Source organism: Lacerta agilis, chromosome 8 (genome assembly GCF_009819535.1).
Source record: "Lacerta agilis isolate rLacAgi1 chromosome 8, rLacAgi1.pri, whole genome shotgun sequence".
Lineage (NCBI taxonomy): Eukaryota > Metazoa > Chordata > Lepidosauria > Squamata > Lacertidae > Lacerta > Lacerta agilis.
The window spans coordinates 40,904,424-40,924,367 of NC_046319.1; the positions used below are offsets into that span (position 1 = coordinate 40,904,424).

General features: G+C 43.7%; 1 protein-coding gene across 1 annotated transcript; it reads left to right on the forward strand.

Moving 5' to 3' along the window:
* Positions 1 to 257: 257 nt before the first annotated feature.
* On the forward strand, positions 258 to 19,943 carry TSNAXIP1 (translin associated factor X interacting protein 1). Its single transcript, XM_033158660.1, has 17 exons — positions 258 to 286; positions 1,342 to 1,368; positions 2,904 to 2,994; positions 3,752 to 3,849; positions 6,427 to 6,556; positions 6,950 to 7,043; positions 7,614 to 7,810; positions 8,558 to 8,693; positions 9,551 to 9,720; positions 10,841 to 11,000; positions 11,821 to 11,951; positions 13,829 to 13,957; positions 15,031 to 15,192; positions 15,578 to 15,687; positions 16,481 to 16,604; positions 17,739 to 17,845; positions 19,616 to 19,943. Exons 1-17 carry the CDS (start codon positions 258 to 260, stop codon positions 19,875 to 19,877), a joined length of 2,157 nt encoding a protein of 718 aa, XP_033014551.1. The 3' UTR covers positions 19,878 to 19,943.
* The last annotated feature ends 1 nt before the right edge of the window (position 19,944 follows it).

A 19,944-nucleotide genomic window follows, 5' to 3' on the forward strand; every position in this document is an offset into this window, starting at 1 on the left:
GACGAATGCTTTCTATCAGCATCTTGGAGCCCAACGTCACTACCACCACCCGTCGGACTAAGCCAGCTACCCGCGTTATATAGCCGGGCACAGGCTTGAAATGCTCTGGGAAAGCAGCTTTCGGGTCGTGCGTTATCCTCTCAAGCGCCTGTGGAGGGCGCTGCGGCCTCAGTCTAGACAGCAGGTGGCGGTGGTTGCCATGGCGACCGAGTGTCAACATCCTCTGCAGACGCCGTTCCTCTATCCTCCTCGCAGCCATGAAGAGTAGCGCCTCGAACTTTTTGCGGTGAGTCCCTCAGGAAGGAGACGGGTTGGGAGGGGGAGAGGCAGGGAAAGGCCATTCTGGAAATATATGCTTAATCCCAGAGAGGTCGCAGGGATCACCTGCGCTTGCTCCAAGAAAAGGCACTTCGCACATGAGGCGAGGCATGTTCTTTCTGACGGTTTATTTGGCGAGCTTAGCAACATACTCTACTTGGAAGCTGCTTTTGACCAGGTCAGCCTGTTTGCCTACTAAACCAGCCTTCCCCAACCTGGTGCTCTCTAGATGGTTTTGGGATACAGAGTGTGCTGGCAGGGGCTGCTGGGAGTTGTAGTCCAAAACATATGGAGGACACTAGTATGTTGAAGGCTGTGTATTGGCCAAGTGCTTTCTGCTCTGACTGGCACTGGCTCTCCAGGGTCTAAGACAAAGTTCTCCCTGGTGAGGATGAGGGAGAAATCTGATTCAGTTTGCATTTAAAGGCAAAGCTACCTAATTCACACTTTCCAAAGCAATATGCAAACCAGCATCTCATAGGGTAAGTGCAGAGCCTTTTCACCAGGTACAGTTCAGCCCTGATCATTTTAATCAATATTAGATGTAAATGATATTACTCATCTGCTGTACAGTATGGAGATTATTATATGTTTTTTGGTATGGAGGCAAACCTTCTAGTTTACAATATACTTCCGAAGACATTTGGCAAAGGACGAGATTGTGCCCCTCAGGTGGACTGGTAGCTGTGTATTACTTCAACACTAGTGATAGGACAACATCCTCCATTGCACATGAGTATAGGAAACTAACTTAGCTCAGCACTCTCAGACCTTACCACCACACCCTGCTCCCCAATATTTGCTGCCTGAGTCAAGTACTTCAGTCTAACTAATGGTAGGACTAGCTCTGGAGACCTTTAGTGTCTGAGTGTTTTAGGCAGTTGGGAAAATCTATGCTTTTGACTGTTGTCATTCTTGGAATACGGTGGCAAAGACACTTTTGCTAATTAAATAACTAGACTTTGGTAGGATTCAGCAGCATCTTGTAGTCATACAATAATGTTTTTTCTCTTTTTATTTCAGAGTCAGTAGTCAGGATACCGATAAAAGGTACAGTATTGCAATAAAATAGAAGAGTTAATTACTTAAATTAGCATTGTGGCTGCAGTAAGAACTGTGGCTTTGACAGACACAGCCTTATGGAGTAATCCTATAATTGAGCTACACTGGCTGATGGACCATAGGAATTGATCCATGAGCTACATTGGTGGATTCAAGATACTGTATGTCTTTGGCATGAAAAATACACCATGGGAACATTCCAGATACATCAGTGGAACACTATCCCTCTTTGCTAGTAGAATGGCTCTGTCATAGAGTATTTTACTGGTATATCTGTTCCACTAGCATATCTGCATTGGAGTCATTGCCACATCCTATACTGTATAGACCGTCAAGTTTGTTGTTCAGTCGTTCAGTTGTGTCCGACTCTTCATGACCCCATGGACCAGAGCACACCAGGCATGCCTATCTTTCACTGCCTCCGGCAGTTTGGCCAAACTCGTGCTAGTTGCTTCAAGAACACTGTCCAACCATCTCATCCAGGGCCGTCTTAGAGGGATTGCTGCGGCGCGGCAATCCCTCGGCGCCCCCCACGTGCCGCCTTTCCGCCCGCCTCCCTCCCGTGCTGGCTGCCCCTCAGGAGGGGGGGGGTGGGCGAGCGGGGGATGAGGGGCATGGCGCTGGAGCGGTGCGGGGCTTTGCGCGCCCTTCCAGCGCTCCAGCTGGGGCTCCGGGAGGCGAGGGTGTCTGGCTTGCAGCCCGCTCGCCTGCCGGCACGCGAGCACCCACCCACCGGCAGGGGCGGGTTGGGGAGGGGGCGCCCGGTATGCCGGCGGGCTCGCGGGGGCGCCCCTGGGGGGCCCGGCGCCCTGGCGCGCCACCAGCCCCTATGGACAAGACGGCCCTGATCTCATCCTCTGACGTCCCTTCTCCATGTGCCCTCCATCTTTCCCAACATCAGGGTTTTTTCTAGGGAGTCTTATCTTCTCATGAGGTGGCCAAAGTACTGGAGCCTCAACTTCAGGATCTGTCCTTCCAGTGAGCACTCAGGGCTGATTTCTTTAGGGATGGATAAGTTTGATCTTTTTGCAGTCCATGGGACTCTCAAGAGTCCCCTCCAGCACCATAATTCAAAAGCATCAATTCTTTGGCAATCAGTCTTCTTTATGGTCCAAGTAGCATGCCCTTAATATCCTGGTTAGTAAACTAACTGACATGAAATCAAAATTCCCAGTTTTGGATACAATAGGGAACTCTGCTTTAAACACACCAGGATTTGTGTGCCAAAGCTTTTGTGCAATAGGAGGAAGAGAGGGGTACATGAGTCCAGTGCCTGATTGTGGCTTCATTAAAAAATAAGTGGTGTTACATCTGAGCCTTGGGATGCAGGAATTTGGCACTGAAAGATATAATACATAGCAACTGAGGAGTTTGTTCCTAATAGCTGGTTGATTTGTGTTAACAGCCTTTCCTTTGAAATGCAGTAAGGAGGCACTGGATTGAGAGAAATGACATTATTCATTCTCATTTTGATGGGAGTTCCTCCATAGAACTGCAATTTCCCTTTCTTGCCAATTATCCAGGGTCTCATTCCTGAAATCCGCTCAGAATCAAAATTCTCAAGAAAAATTACCTGATGTGAAGGAATCATTTGTGAAGAAAAGAAAATCTCTGGTGAGTTGAGCAGATCAGGCATGACAATGCTCTCATCCCTTGCTGGTTTGTAAGTTGCTTTGGGTCGCTTTTGTATGGAAAGCGACAATTAAATATAACAACAACAGGGGCGGTGCCAGGCCTTCTGATCTTAGCAGCCTGCTAACTACTTCAGCTATCCTAGGGCTGCCACATGGCTACAGGTCTAGGCAAGAAGGATGCTCTAATGCCCTTCCTTTGTAAAGTAAGAAAAGCAAAAGTCTGTTTCACCCTGAGCAAGAGGGGCCCAACAGCTAAGGAAAGGACTAACAGTACTATTCTGATTAGGCTTATTCCTAGGTAGTGCTTTTTTCTGGGGGTATGCAGGGGTATGCATACCCCTAAACATTTTGTGAATCTAAGTTTGTCCTCATTAAGGGGCAGTATTTCAATATGATTAGGAAAATGAGAGTACCCCTAAACATTTATTTAAGAAAAAAAAAGCACTGTTCCTAGGTAAGTGGACTAAGGAGTAAGGATTACATCCTAAGTCTTGGAATTATTCTCTTCCCTTGTTGGGTGACTGGTTGTTGTTAAAGGAGCTGACCCATTCCTATGCTGAATGCCTGAAGTACAGGTGTGATCATGTTTACAATAAAGGTCATACGTTTCAATTCATATTAGCTGATGTTACTGGTTGGTGGCTGAAACCACTATTATGTTGAGCACACCAGTGGATAGGATCCTGCTTGAAGGTCTGATTTGCAACTGCCCATAATCATAATCTATCACTTTTCAGAGCCACTCTATCAGTCAGTTGTCTTCATGGCCTGCATACGCACCAGGACACATTATCTTGCAGAATCGAAAACCTTGCACTACCTCTGAATGGCAAAGGTATGCAGGATAAATGTTGTACATTTAATGTGAAGTTTTCTGGGCTTCTCTGCATTGTAAACTGATATTGTATTTTTGCCAACTGTCATGGTTCCCTGCATAGAATCTAGGAACTGTAGTCTGGTAAGGTATCAAAATTTCTCAGGGGAGAAGGCTATCCAGAAAGGGTTTTCTCCTCCCACATGCTCAAGAGCAAGGGTGGGTAATCTCAGGCTCGTGGGCCAAATGTGGCCCCTTAGGTCTCTTTATATGGCCCTTGGGTAGGGTTGGCATAAGTCCAGGAAATCCCATCCGGGGGGATTTTTACATTTCAAAGGAGATGTCCGGGTTTTGTTTTGTTTTTTTGGATGTGGGTAGCATGGGCTTGGGCTCATGCATGGGTGGCACAGGTGCAGGCTTCTCTACATGCCGCAGCCACTTGCAGCCTAAGCCAGAGAAAGAGGTGTGTGGACATGGCAGTGGCCCTGCGCACCCACATCTGTGCCTGCATACCTCTTTCCCCAATTCAGGCTGGCAGTGGCTCAGGCGGTCCTCTTTTTTGCTCTTCAAGATATGGCAACCCTACTCTTGGGACTTACCCCAGACACACTGCCACCTCAAGCCATGCCCCTTACAGGATCTGTTTCACATACTCCTTTAATGTTTTTGCCTGGTTGGAATGCGTCCTTGAACTCTGATAATGTTTCTTGGGAGATAGAGGTGAGTGTATGAGTGAGTTTATTTAGAAACTAGCCTACTGCACACAGGTAAAGTTGGCATTCGTTGCTCTGCCCACTTTTACCTCTCCCACTGCCCTACACTGGCACATGGTGTCTGGAAGGTTGCTCAGAAGGGAATGTGGCCTTTAGGCTGCACTTCTTCTCTAGAGGTAGGGATTAAATATGCAAATTAAGTCAGAAGGACGTGGTCTACAGCGGAAATCCTGCCTGCCAGGATACATGATAATGGTCACTGATTGCATTAACTGGGCAGTCTGGCAATTCTTTTGTGATGGTTAGTTCCTGAATCCAGGTCGCAGGCTCACCTTATTCATACACAAATACACCCTTAAGACAGGATTTGCAAGCAAAAAGACAATGGAAAGGCTTTCCCCATTTGCCTCCCTTACTGCAGAGGAGTAGTTGAGGTCATTGGGAGAGTCAAAATGGCTTCAGGATTGCTCTCCCATACTATTTCAGACACATGGTTCATATATTTAGATATGTGTGCATTTATGAGTATTCTATATGTGAGACCTTAAAATTATTATAACACTGGTTACACATTATATGGCCTTTTAAATGCATTTGTGGGAGGGGGGTTACTGGTTTGTTTTTGTTTTTTATGTATTTTGTGTTCTCGTTTTGTATTTTTATGTTGTGAACCACCCCATGATCTTTGGATGAAGGACGGCATACAAATTTAATAAATAATAATAAGGCATAAGATTTCTGCCCACAATCATGGGGAGGGACTCAGCTGTCTAGGATAGACCCTGCCAGGGTCTGGGGAGACTGAGGAACTGCTTGGGGAAGAGGATCCTGGCTTCTGATCACCCCATCCCATCTCCCCACCAGTCTTCCCAGCGCACAGCATCTGCACAACATATGCCTGTTGCGCCACCACTGGCTCCAGAGTTCCCAAGAGGACACTGCTGCTCTCTTTGTTCTAGAGATGTTGGCACCAGCTCCTTCATTGCCTAGGTTATGGAGATGCCCAGGGGTGCCAAATTATTGGTGTTTTTTTCTAGGTAAGCCCTGCCCCGCATAATCAATCACATGATGGGGTGCACACACCATTTGAATGGCAATGCCTATCAACTTGTGGGGGCAGCCCCCTCAAATATTTTAGGGGGGGCAAAGCCCCTTTGGCCCCCTAGGAGTTGGCTCCTGTGGAGATGCTAATGCAGGCATGACAGACAGTTCAGGCCTAGCCTTCCCGGAGGAGTTCCCAATTGCTTGCCCAGTCAAAGGAACAGTCCCCTTTGCTGTGCTAAGTTGTGCCTGCTCCATTCCTATGTAACAGGATTATAGGGGTGTGCGTGTGTCATTTGTTGGATCAACATCTTAACATGCCTAGCCTTGCCTGCACCTGTTGCGCCTATCTACCCTTACCAACATTTTACCCTGTAGCAATTTGAGCGCTGAAGGTTCCTATGTTGTTAAAATCAGAGTCCAAGTTCTTTATATGGTGAGAGCCAGGACATTTTTTGTGGAGGAGGCCCCTCCGAGTACCATTCCTGCTCTTCCTCAACTTTCAGTGAGTATTTCTGACAGGATTTCCATATATGAATTGTCATGAGGAAATTTTGGGAACCATAGTTTAATTAAATGTTGAGACTTGTGTTAAATATTCCCAACACCTTCTCAGAATTCCCAAGGCTCTCTGAGAAGAAGGAACAGCTGAACAGCTGTCTGTTTACATGTGACCACCGAGAGCCGTTTTACATCTCTATGAGTGGTGTTTGCAACTTTGTATTGAATTTCCATTCTGAAATGGAGATATTTTGGATCATATTACAGTTACGACAATGCACAAAAATGTACGGTATATCAAAATGTGAACATGTGTATAAAGTTTAATTTTCTTGTCTTTCAGCATCAACAAAGAGCAGCTTCCTCTTTCCATACCAAAACCACGCTACCTCGAAGATCTGGAATCCCATTTGAGGAGAGAGCTGCAAGCACTTGACCTTACTAAAGGGAAAGTTCAGGAACTTAGACTCCAGGTCTGAGTAGTAAACTCTGCTCTAATTTTACAATTTAGAGTGTGAACACATTTATTTAGCCCACCAAGATTTTTCTCAAAGGAAAAGAGGTGTATATAGAAGCCTCATATAACCAGTGCTGACTTGGGGATAGGTTTTAATGGGTAGGAGAGGATATATGAATTGCAATTTATCCAACAGCCACTCAGAACACAGAACTGGTGTCAGTGCCCCTGACTGAGCATCTCCTTAAAATACCGTGCAAGCAATCTAATAGCAGTCAAAGTAAGATACACATCCTTGTTTAATAAAGGATTATATCTCACTGCTGGTTATCAAGTCTAGATATAGAATATATTCAATTAACAGGATTTATAGTAGTACTGTTGTCCCCCCCCCTTTCTCTCTCATTAGCCCTATAGAGAAGTATTTGAGTTCTTCATGGAAGAATTCAGAACCTACAAGCCTTTGTTAGCTTCTATCAAGAAAGAGTATGAACTTACTATAGGTAAGAGAACATCAATTATTTCATACCAGATGTAATTCTGAACAAGCAAATTTGCTTAGCTATAGAGGATCAGAGGCCAAACAATAGGTAAACAGTAGACTTCACCACTAAAAATGAATAAAATAACTGTTCATTAACTCCTTTCTAATGAGGACAAGACATTGAAAACAGACAAAAGGTTTCTGGCAAAACCCACACATTTTACTTTTTTAAGTTCAAAAAGGATCCTTCATGGGTCCTGGAAACTTTAAGTAGAGTGAGAGCCAGTGTGGTGTAGTGATTAAGAGTGGTAGACTCGTAATCTGGGGAACCGGGTTCGCGTCTCCACTCCTCCACATGCAGCTGCTGGGTGACCTTGGGCTAGTCACACTTATTTGAAGTCTCTCAGCCCCACTCACCTCACAGAGTGTTTGTTGTGGGGGAGGAAGGGAAAGGAGAATGTTAGCCGCTTTGAGACTCCTTCGGGTAGTGATAAAGTGGGATATCAAATCCAAGCTGCTGCTCCTCCTCCTCCTCCTCCTCCTCTTCTTCTTCTTCGTAACTTTGGAACCTGTCTTTTATGACATTTAGCATATCTGAAAGAGAAGATCTACTCCCTGGAGTCAGTGAATGCCATTCTGGTCACAGCCTCTGATCAATGTACTCGGCAAATCCTGGCCTTTCAGGAGCAAGAGAAAATACAAATTGCAAAGCTGAAAGATGAGAGGATCCACTTACTGAAGCTTATTGACAAAATGAAGGAGGAGAAATATTCTTTAGAAACCCAGGTGGGACAGAGGCCTCTCCATCCACACTTTAATCAACTATGACTCAAGAATCTGATCTTACATCCTGATTATTAAAATAGAAAACACAAGTCAGTTTAGGAGTTTTTGCAAAAACTACCCTCATGCTTTAAGGTGTATCAATTGAGGTTGTCTGACATCAGGAGATAACAATAGCAAGTTCTGTGCTTTGGCTGATGAAGTCATTGTTCTGGTAAAAACAAAAAAAACCAGTGGCACTCTGGTCCATTTCTGCTGCACCACACCCCCTGGGTTCCAGGTAGCTTTGACTGGGACTGTTCTGTCACTGTTCATAGTATAGTTTGGTAGGAGTCTTTTCATAGGATAGTTTGAGGGCAAGATTCCTACATAGTCCAAGCCCCATCATTAGGTGGTTGAAGTTCTAGAATCCTCTGGACAGCTAAATTTGGTACCACTACCACTCTCCCCAAAGTGGATAAAATTTGCAGGTAGCTGCATTGTTCTAATGGACCAACACAGCTAATACAACTGCCTGCAATTTTAGAAATAAAGTTTGTTAGCTTCCTCCCATGATGTGCACACTTGACAGCACTGCATCATACAGTGTCACTTCAGAAGTTATCACCTCCTTGGCCCATTAAGGGTACTTGCTGGTTGGCTGTAGAGAGATCACAGTACTTGCTTCCACTGCTGAGGCAGCAGTCACTGACAAAGTGAGCATGTCACACCAGTGATTAGCAGCGGTCTCCTCTGCCTTACATCACATAGGTGGCTAAGATGCGGAAGGCGGTGGCAGAGGAATACCTCCGTTACCTGAATGAGTCTGATGCCCGCAAGCTGCTACTTATAGATCTCAATGAAATGTACCGTCTGAAGGAGGAAATGAAGTTTTCCCAAGTTGAAGGTAGAAGATGTAGTTTTCCAAGTTATGGGTAGCCTCTACATAAGGTGGGTTGAAGATGCTTCTTCAGGTGGGAAACTGGAATGCAATGTAGGGGTGGCTAATATATGTCCCAAATATGTCCTCCCTGCTTGCTATCAGAAGATGGAGCCATTTTCTGTCTCAGATCAACCTGCCTCACAGGATTGTTGCGATGAATGGCATCCTGAGTTCCTTGGAGGAAGCGCTGGATAAAAAAGTCAATTAACACACACGTTTAGCAATTATAAATGGCTGCTGCAAGCAAGAGGAGCAGGATTGGGCCTCCAGGAGGGTATATCAGGATCCATGGCATGCAGGATGGGGGGGACACCTCCCTTCCCGCTGCAGTGTCAACAAAAATTACCCCACCAAGACTGCTTTTAGGAAATGGAAGAACTCAGCCACTGAGACCATAGCAGGGGATGGGGCAGGCAGGGTGGAAATGGGCCAGGGACTGATGGCTAACCTTTCTCCATAGTACTGATCTTGCAAATGGCTCCTGCAGTAGTTTTTTTACATTTTAAAAATATAGTTGCTTTAATGTAGCATTGCTTTGCCCCCTAGTTCAACCTAGACTAGCTTGGCTTAACATTTCTCCCTCTTTCCTTGACTTTTCAGCCTCTTATGTAGTCAGTGGAATTTTTCTGCTAAGCATTATGCAGAAATATCAAGTCAGCTGGTCTGTGTTATCTTATTGTCCTGAGGCAGCCTTTGCAGGAGCAATCAAAAGATACTGCCATAGGCCCTACTGGGGGGAATCTCACCCTACTGGAGAAGAGAAACCTAAGTATAATTTCCAATGGCAAGTTTGGACCTGTCTGAACCATTTTCTCTTAAAGATGAAAAGGGGGAAGATTCAGTGAAGCTGGTGCTCGCTTTAAAGGTAGCACGACACGACCTCACCAAAGCCCAAGTGGAGCTGAACACCATGAAAGCAAACTATGGAGATGTGGTGCCCAGAAGAGAGTTTGAGCTGCAGGAAAAAATATGTAATGAATTGACTGAAAAGGTAACCAAAGGCTATGCTGAGCCCTACTGTCGCTCTAAGGTTGGCTGGTTCTCCATTATTTGAGGAGGGTTTTCAGAATGGGATCTCCCATTTGCTCTAGAGTAGTATTGAAGAACCTCTCACCCATCGGCCTAATTAGTCCATTGGGCTTGCCCTGTTTGGCCAGCAAAACAGTTTTGGACAGCCACACCCGCCTGTCAGTTTTATCTGATGTCATATCACGTCAGGCATCTAACAGGTGAATCTGTGGTGCCAAATTAAAAACGAAGAAATGGGAGCTCACACTGAAGTGCATTCCCAGTTCTTCCTTTTTGCCGCTTGAGTTTGGCACTTTTAAAATTTGACACCTTTTTCTGTTGCCCTGAATTGAATCTTTACATTTGAATTATTTTTGAGTTCAGGCTGCGGCTTCAAATGCAGAAAAGAAGAATCCATAGCACAGTATGCCCCCTCCCCAATTCTCCCATTGCAGTCACAGCTTGCAGTTTGGGCTACCTGACATAATATGTTTGACAAGTGAGTGGCTATCATGAAGGGCTGGGCCTCAGAATCGGGGCCCATTTCCCCACCCTTACTAGAAGCAGGGTTTAATTATTCAAAGCAAGACTCCTTTATGTGTGGAAGAGGTTTCTCCTAATCTCACTCCTGTTTTCTCAGTGATACGTACGGTGCTGTTCTCTGGAATGTCTCTTAATTCCTAATTTAGCATTTCTGACAGGAATTCCTTGACAAGCACTTAAAGCAACCCACACACTTGTAGGCTGTCTCTCTATCTACTATTTTAACATCTTATTTATATACCACTTAATCATCAAGAAAATGTAAGAAGTCTACATAGAATGTAGAATATTCATTTAAAAACATTAATAAAATTTAACACCAATAACAAATACATATATGTGTGTATGTGTGTGTGTGTAAAATCAGAAGTTGTTAAAAATGTATATAATCAAATTGTATGAGTAGGATTGCCTAAACAAACAAACAAACAAACAAAATTAATGGGTGCCTAAAACAATACAAGAAAGGTGCTTGCCTAATATCAATGGGCAGGGAGTTCCAGAGAATAGATGCATGCATTGACACATATTTACTTGTGTCCTTTGGCCTTGCCTTTCAGATGACAACTCTTCAAAAAGACTTTGATGATCTCCAAGAAGAATATGACACAATGCTGGACATACACAAGCAAGTTTCTGAGGAACGGGACAAGTTCTATAATGACCTTATCAATGTCCAGCGGTCCTCCACACCGCGGCCTAGCTGGGGAAAATGTGCAGGTACTTTTTGTTGCTGCTGCTGCTGCTGCGGTTGTTGTTGATGTTGTCTTTATATGCCCAGGTCAAGTACACAGCAATATTACACTATGAACAACAGAAAACATCAAAAGGTCTAAAAATTATAAATCTAATGGAGTAACCTAATTAATCACAGCCAGCTCACTGTGCCAACTGCTGGATCCCAGATTTATTTGTGCCTTAGAAAGCAGAGGTATTGCTGGTTACTTAAAGCAGTGTTTTTCAACCACTGTTCCGCGGCACACTAGTGTGCCGCGAGATGTTGCCTGGTGTGCCGTGGGAAAATTTGAAAAATTACTTTATATATAGTCAATATAGGCACAGAGTTAAATTTTTTAACATTTTCTAATGGTGGTGTGCCTCGTGATTTTTTTCATGAAACAAGTGTGCCTTTGCCCAAAAAAGGTTGAAAAACACTGACTTAAAGGACTTGGCGCACAGGCCCATGAGATAAAAGTGCATAAAATCTGCATAAGCTAATGTATATTTATCATAGGTGCCAGGTTGCCTCCAAGATTGAGGAAGCACAGCACGGCACACATGTGTGACTGGCTCTCTCTGCTGTTTCTTTTGATTAGCAAGTAGAATGTTTGCAGAGTTATAAGCAACATCTTTTACTGACTATAAGCCACTTTTGACAGGGATTTCTTTGTCTTTTATATAGTTCCTGGAATAATTTTACGTGCTACATATATACTCATTACAACAAATCTGATAACTAATTAAATTCTTATATAAAGTTCTTCCAGCTGCGTGGCTTGCTTGGCCCTATCAGATTCCTCATATCTTCCTGTTGTTGCAGATGTGATTGCTGATGGGGCTGAGCGCTGGAGTGCTTTGTCAGAGGACAAAACTAGTGACCAGTTGGTAGACGTGCTTTTGGAAGAAATTGGTGCGGGACTTCTAAGAGAGAGGGACACCTTCGTGGCACTGGTATGTCTGTGCTGGTTATTGCATCCGTTGGGGCTTTTACCTGATTGTTCCTCATTTTGCAGAGGTGGTCAGGAGGAGTCTTGGTCTCCACCTCTCCAAGGGGCCTGGCCTCATTCCCAGCAACCTGGAGACCCTTTCCTTCCCTCTATTGTGGTGAAGTGTGACAAGGGAAGAGAAGCAGTTCCTGCCTAAGAGATGAGCAGTTTTCAAAATGTTGCATACTGAATCAGACAATCGGTTCCTCTGGCTCTGCATTCTCTACACTGCTGCTTTCCTGGGTTTCAGACAGGAATCTTTCCCAGCCCTACCTGGAGATGCTGGGGATTGAACTGGGAACTTTCCCCGTGCAGAGCAGGTATTCTACCATTGAATCACAACCTTCTCCCAAATGCAAGTGCTACTTTCCACACTGACCTATTTCCTTAAAAACACCTGCACATTGCAGAAGATTCTTGGGCCATCTCCTTTTCTGTTTGTATTCCTTTCTTGCCCGAAAAATAGTAAGTGAAAGCAAAATGGAACTGGAGGTGCCTTTCTCAAAATTTGCTCTCTTTTATTTGCAAAAGGTTTATAAAGTGAGCCACCAACCATCTCTTGAGGCAAGAATGGGGGTTTAATTTGATTCAGTTTGCCTTTAAATGAGAGCCTTTCCAGAACAGTACATTTTCTGAAAAACAACCATCTCATCCTTTGAAATGCACAGTGCTGCAGATTTTTCAGTATCATTATCCAGCCAAGTAAAGTGTACAAAAATGCACACTAGGGTAAAGTGTGCATTAAAAGGTATATATCTGTGAAAAATAATTATATTAGGGGCCATTGCTTTCAAAAATTTATCTATTAGGCAAAATTGCATATAAATATGTGCTTAGTAGGATAAATTAAAATAAATTAAAATATTAATCAGTTTTCATGAGGACTTAAAAATATTGCATTCCAATGAAAATGTGAAGAATTGTTAAGAATGGAAAGAATTGGAAACAGAGAGAACCAAATTGACAGATTTGTCCATCTCTCTTGTGGAATTAAATCACTTCAGGGCTAGCTTGCTAGATTTCATCCCCATGCAGCCACAAAGCAAATGTTGGGCAAACCTCTTATCTCTCAGCCTAACCTCTCTTACAAGGCTGTTGTGAGGAAAAATGTTAACCATTTCAAGGTTTTTGTTTAGAATCAAACAGTGTATAAATTTTATGAAATAAAAATAATGAATGGGAACAGGGGAGATACACAGTATGTATAAAACCCTCTGAGGAAAATGGGATATGATGTAACAAATAAATCAATCTTTCTGGGCAGAACCAAACTAATTATAATTGAAATCAACACAGTCCTGTCTTACTAAATTCTGTTTAGCCAAAATGTTGTGTTCTGCTACTTTTCTGCAACTGTTCAGAAGCTGTTTTTAAAGAAGAACACTACTTAAACTGCATCTGGCCAGTCCACCTCCCCCCGCCCCAACAGCCAAGTTTGACAGGTGGGTGTGGCTGCCTGTCCATCATCTGGCATCTCAATGACATCAGATCCACAGAGTTTTTAATTAAGCTATGCAGACAAGGGCACAGGAGTTTGCAGGTGCCAACAATCATCTGTCTTCTCAGCTGCATCTTTACCTGGTGATGGGTGGGTGGATGCAGCTTGGCCAAAATGGCCTTGTGGGTCATATGTGGAGACTTGCTAGGCCTGCAGGCTGGCATTTCCCTTCTTCTCACTTGCATTGAAAGTGCAGTGGGTGTGTCAGTTTTGTGTCTTTGCACAGCACTCCAGGCACTTTATAAAAGCTTCAGTAATAGCAGCAGTAGGGACTCTGGATTGTGTCTTGATTTAAGTGTTTGGCTTTGTACAGGACTTACCGGTAATACTGTTCCTCTCACTAGGGGAGAGGCGAGAAGGTTCCTGTGTACCTGAGGTGTGATGGTGTGGTTAAGAATAAGAAGCTGAGCAAAAAGGAGATTGTGGCCATTCTGAAGGAAATATGGAAAGAGAAAATTGCATCAGATCTACAGGTATATTTGGTTGTTTCCTTATGAATGTGCTTGAGGCAGCTGGAAACATAGGAAGCTGTCATGTCATGTCAGACCACTTGCTATTGAGCTCAGTACTACCTACACTGACCAGCAGTAGCTGTCCATGATTTCAGGCAGGGGTGTCTTTCTTAACCCTTCCTAAAGTTGCTGGGGATTGATTCTGGGATCTTGTGCTTGCATATTATTATTGTTGTTATTAGTTGTAGTAGTAGTAGTAGTAGTACAGTGGAACCTTGGTTCTCGAATGGCGTAGTTGACGAACAAATCGGCTCCTGAACACTGAAAACCTGGAAGTAAGTGTTCCAGTTTTTGAACGTTTTTTGGAAGCCAAATGTCTGATGTGGCTGTTGGCTATTGTTTCCGGGGCACTTGCACCAATCGGAAGCCACACCTTAGTTTTTGAATGTTTCAGGAGTCAAACAGACTTCCGGAACGAATTAAGTTTGAGAACCAAGGTACTGTACCACTGTAAAAGTATGAACATTGGCCCAGTAGCAAGTTGGCAACCAAGTCTCTGAGCAAGTCAGAGCAAAGATGTTACATGTTGACAGGATCTTGTGACTGTCAGCAATCGTGCTGCAGCATTCTGCACCAACTGCAGCTTCTGGATAGAGCGCAGTGCAGTAATCCAGTCTTGAAGTAATCAGTGCATGAACTACTATAGCTAAGCTTTCCCAGTCTAGGAATAGACATAACTGTTGTAGCAGTCACAGCTGGTAAAAAGTGCTTGTAGCAACTGAGGCTGCCAGGACCTCGTGTGACAAAACTGGATCCAGAAGCATCCAGAAGTATAGTTACCAACACTGTGATTAGCCATGGGCAGCTGGTTGATTAACTTCAAAAACAAACAAACAAACAAAAAACAAACAAACAAAAAAAGCCCAAATCTAGCTGAGCATTTGTGATTCCATCTTCTTGATGAGGAATATTTTTTACTATGCAATTTAAAATTATTGGGAAGGAAGCCTATTGTGATTCAAGTAGAAGCTGCAAAGAATCACTCTCAGCGGCTGAGTACTCTGTTCCAGAAACTGCAGCTGTCTCTCTTGCAGAAAGGAAAACAATCCAGCCTTCCAGAGTTCTTCCTGAACTTCTTCCAGAAAAAGTATGGTGACGCTCCTGCTTTTGACTGGACTTACAGTGTTTATGAAAACATCAAGCTCTATAAATCGAATGAAGCCATGTCGTTATTTCATCAAATCCTGACTGGAGAGGTGAGCAGTCCCTCATCTCACTTAAAGTGGATTTTGTTTCCATAGATCTACATAACCAAACACCCCCGACAGTCAATTCCTATCTACTTTTTTTCTAACCTGCTATAATAACAAATTATTCCCTTTCTTGCTCACAGTGGGTTTTTTAGATCACATGTTATTCACTTCGTTTAAGCAAGTTTCCCTGGTGCATGTGTTTTTCTTCTTAAAAATTCACCTGCAGTTGGAGTAAATTCAGCACTGAAGAATCCTCTTAATAATTTCAGCTGATTGAGATGTCCAGTTGTTGTGTTGATGGTTCATGCTACTGTTCTCCTTTCCTATTGCAGAATGAGTTAATGCTGGATGGTGCTGTAGCCTAACTATTCTACCTTCATTTCCCCAGCTGGATGAAGCAGTATACCACAGCCACTTCCAGGAACTTTCCAACCTCATAAGGGAGCTGACGGCTGCTGATACCGCAAATACTGGCCAGCTGACATGCAATGAGTTCATGTAAGAGTTTGGAGCAGGGAGGTGTCATTTGTAGCCAGGTGCAAAGGAGTTGAGCAGAAGTGTATATTTAATTTTAGCAAACTTAAGCAGAATTGCTTTTCTCTGCATGGACAGCCTTGGTGTTTTATAGTGTTCTGAATATACGGTATTTGAAAAGCAAGGAGTGAAGATTGGGCCCCTTCCTTTGGTACTTTATGGCATGGGGAAATTCATAAAGTCACCTCCTCCTTCTCCTGAAACATTTGTTGTTGTTCAGTCGTTCAGTCGTGTCTGACTCTTCGTGACCCCGTGGACCAGAGCACGCCAGGCACGCCTGTCTTTCACTGCCTCCCGCAGTTTGGTCAGACTCATGTTGGTAGCCTCGAGAACACCATCCAACCATCTCGTCTTCTGTCGTCCCCTTCTCCTTGTGCCCTCAATCTTTCCCAGCATCAGGGTCTTTTCCAGGGACGCCTTCCGACCTGAGGGGCTCATCTTCCAGCGTCGTAACTTTTATATGCCTGTTGTCTTTGTCTATGGAGTTTTCTTGGCAGGGATACTGGAGTGGCTTGCCAGTTCCTTCTCCAGGTGGATCACGTTTAGTCAAAACTCTCCACTATGACCTGTCCATCTTGGGTGGCCCTGCACGGCATAGCTTAGTTTATCTGAGTTATTCAAGCCCCTTCGCCACGACAAGGCAGTGATCCATGAAGGGGCCTGAAACGTTAGTATTTTTAAAAACAGCACACATACATAGTGCATGTATGTATGGGACCAATACATAAGCTGAAGGGTTTTCTCTCTCCTCCTGTAGCCTTGCCCTGAGGGCAACTTTTCCACTAAAGACCGATGAATCGCTCCAGGAGTTAATTGTAGCTGCAGGCTACAAACCGGAGTATCCTGAAACCGCTCTTTCGTACAAGCTCTTATTTGTAGAGGTAGGTTTCTCTGCTCATGGCATAGAACCATAAGCAATTAATTAGTTTTGGAAAAAAGGATGGCTGGGGGAACACGATTAGGTTTTTTAAATTATACATAGTAAAAATAGCATAATCAGAAGAGGTAATGAACTCTGGCCAAACTTCTTTGGTGAGAATATTTTTCTCTTTCTTTCCGCAAGGCTAGCAAAATCTTGTTTGGAGATTGTACACTGCTTTGTGGACAAAGTTCAGTATACTTTTTAAAACACGGCCAATAAATTCAGTAAATTCATTTTTTTTAAAAACAGCTCTTTACACACCACCTCATTAGCTTGTGGAGTTGACAGTCATAAGGTTATGTGAAGGGCCACTGTCTTAGATGGCTTTAAAAGGAGAGTAGGCACTTTAATAGAGGATGGGTTCATATTAGCTATGCTGCCTAAACAGACCTCCATGTTGAGACATTGTCTCTGACTAGCAGAAGAGGAACAATCAATGGGAGAAGGCCACAGCCTTACTGCATCTAGTTGGCCCATGTGAAAGAATGCTGGACTAGATGGATTTTTTAAAAAATTAAGCAGGTCTTCTGTTCACACTGCTTTGGGCTGCATTGTGCCTGTTTTTGTTTTTAAGTGACCAATGGAACTTCTTGAATTCATAGTGCACCAGTGGTGTTGTCGCAGAAGCTGAAGTCTTAACTTTGGCTCTTCCTTTGTTTTATCTATGACACCAAGCTAAAAAAGACTGGCTATCCATGGAGGGCAGGATCCAAGCAACTCCCCTGCCAATAGAGTAGGTAATTAAAGCTATATTGACAAACCCTAGGGGCAATGTAGCTTTTCCATACTAGCAGTTAAGAGCTTATCATATTCCAGAAACGTGCAAATCAAAGCCTACAACTGAGTCTAACTGCTGTTTCAAAGTCTGAATGGCTGGACATGTTTGTTTCAAAAACAGCAATTCAGCATCCTGCTTAGATGTCCAGAGAACACTGGACAGTGGAAACTAGAGCTGTTTCCAGTTACCGGTAATTTTCTAATGTTTGACAACTGCCTCCACTGACAGAAGGCAGATGATAGGCTACCTCTTCCAACTCAGGGTGTTAATTGCATCAAACAAAGCCAACCCTAAAATGATTGTTTACTCTTGTAGGATGAGGAAGGAAAAACAGAACCTTTTGTTAGGAAGCTCAAGAAGCAATATGCGAATGAAAAAAAAGACTATATCCGTGAGATACAGGCTCAATTGGGAACCTTGATGTGAGTATCAGCCTGAAAAGAATTGGATCCTGACTATCTTAATTGGAAATTAACTCCTATTGATTTCAATAGAAGCTATGATTAACTTGTCTCAATGGAATTCAAATTTACACTGCATCTTCCATCTGCATGATTAAATTCAATTGGACTTATTCCTCAAATTATATGTATGGTATTATAGCCTTCATCTGGATCTAATCCCTGGTTGGTTGGTTGGTCAGTTAATCTCTCTCTCTTTTGCCCCCTCTCTCAATCCTACACACACACATGTGTGTTAGAGAGAGAGATGTGTGTTGCTTTCCTTCTCATGTATTCCTTGCTACTTTAAAAAATAGAAGGAAAAAGGTGTTAGCCAGGGCAGCAAGCGATCTCCTTAGAGGAAGGACTATACATGTGATAAATGCAATATTTCCGTGGGTATCAGGCCATCAGATGAGTCGTCAGCACCTTCTGGTATCCAAAAGCAGGAAATGCACAAGAGTAAAGGAATATACTGATACTTTCTGTCACCACTCAGTCTGTTTCCTGCATTCCTAAGGCAGACCTCTCTGCTTCAATGCTTTCCAGTGGCTTTGCTCCTATTTTTCTTCCTAATTCTGTTTTCCACTTTTTTAAAATTAAAAATTGGCCCTTTTACCTTCCCAGACTGCCATAACACTCCAATGGCTGCCTCCCTTGGTTCCCACCCAATTTTCCCTGCCTGCCATTTGTTCCTGCCTCTGCTCACCTCCACCCACACCCTAGGCTGTTTTTCTGCCATCCTAGTCTATCAGTCTTTTCCTCATGGAGATGAATTTTTCACCACCTATCATTTACTTCCAGGCTTGTTCCTTGGTGGTTGTGGTTCCAGCTGGGTGCTCTGTCCCTTAAGCAGCTGTGGTCCAGCTGTCTTCATTTTGCCTTCCTCTTGTTCTTTGGAAGAAGTCTAACCAAATACTTCCACTTGGCAAACTCCTAGTTTTGTTTCATCCTAGGACCTTGGGGAGGAGGGCTTCACCTGCTATTTTGACTTGCTACATGCAGGTCTCTATTTAACTTGCCTATGAGTGTCTCAAGCTTCCTGTCTCACAGAGCACATCATGGCTCATTTGCCACTAACACCTTGGGCTTTTGACATTTGCAGGGCTAAAACCTTTCAGCATTGTAAATTGGCAAGCTTCTTTCAAGAGGAAAGTGTCACAAGTGGTTCTGCAGACCTAGGCAGCCTGGCGAGTCCACTCTACTGGGACTGTGGGCTTTGGTACATCCCATTTGATTGCCTGACACCCATGGAAAAGGGACCATTGGTCTCATCTGCAGGATGGTTTTCATGGGTGACACTCTTGTCAGAACCACTCTATGCACTAGGGGACTACTGGTCTTCAATGCCTTTTTGGGTTGTTTTTGTTGTTGCTTGTTTGTAGCCATTACTTGTTGTGTGCCTCCTGTGTTTTACATCTTTCTGTTTTCCTGATCATGTCTGCTACTGAGGTCCTGTGTTTATCTGAGTGAGGATGGAAAGCAGTCATATATTCCTTGACACTTGTGCATTTCCTGCTTTTTGATACTAAGAGGCACTGATGACCCATCTGACAGCCTGACACACTTGAAAACCACCCTTCAAGTGAGAATAATGACCTGTTTTCTTAACTTCAAACTATGTACTGGTAGTGTGGATAGGTGATTAGCAGTAAACTTGAATACCAGTTTTCTAAGGTAACTAAGGCCTAATGTAGGCCATACTTACACATCAATGACTCTCATTGACTACTTTACCCTTTTTACATACAGGGAAGTGAGACCAGATGACTTGCGGGCAGCTTTCTGCATACTCGACCATGGTTTGTCAGAGCGAACCCTGGAGTCTTACATCTGTTATGCATACCAAGTTTCCAAAGAGCAACTGGACCCTGCGGTCTCCATTCCCATAGAAATACTGATGAAAAGGCTTAAGGCTGGAGATATCAGACGACAAGGAACTGTTATAGGAGATGCAAAGTATCAGCTCCAATCCCATGCTTTAGAAGAAACAGAAGCTCTTGTCAATATTTAAATTGGCCACACCCTATTCCCACCCCTTCCAAGGGTAACTAGAGTAATAAATTTTACAGAATAGTAAT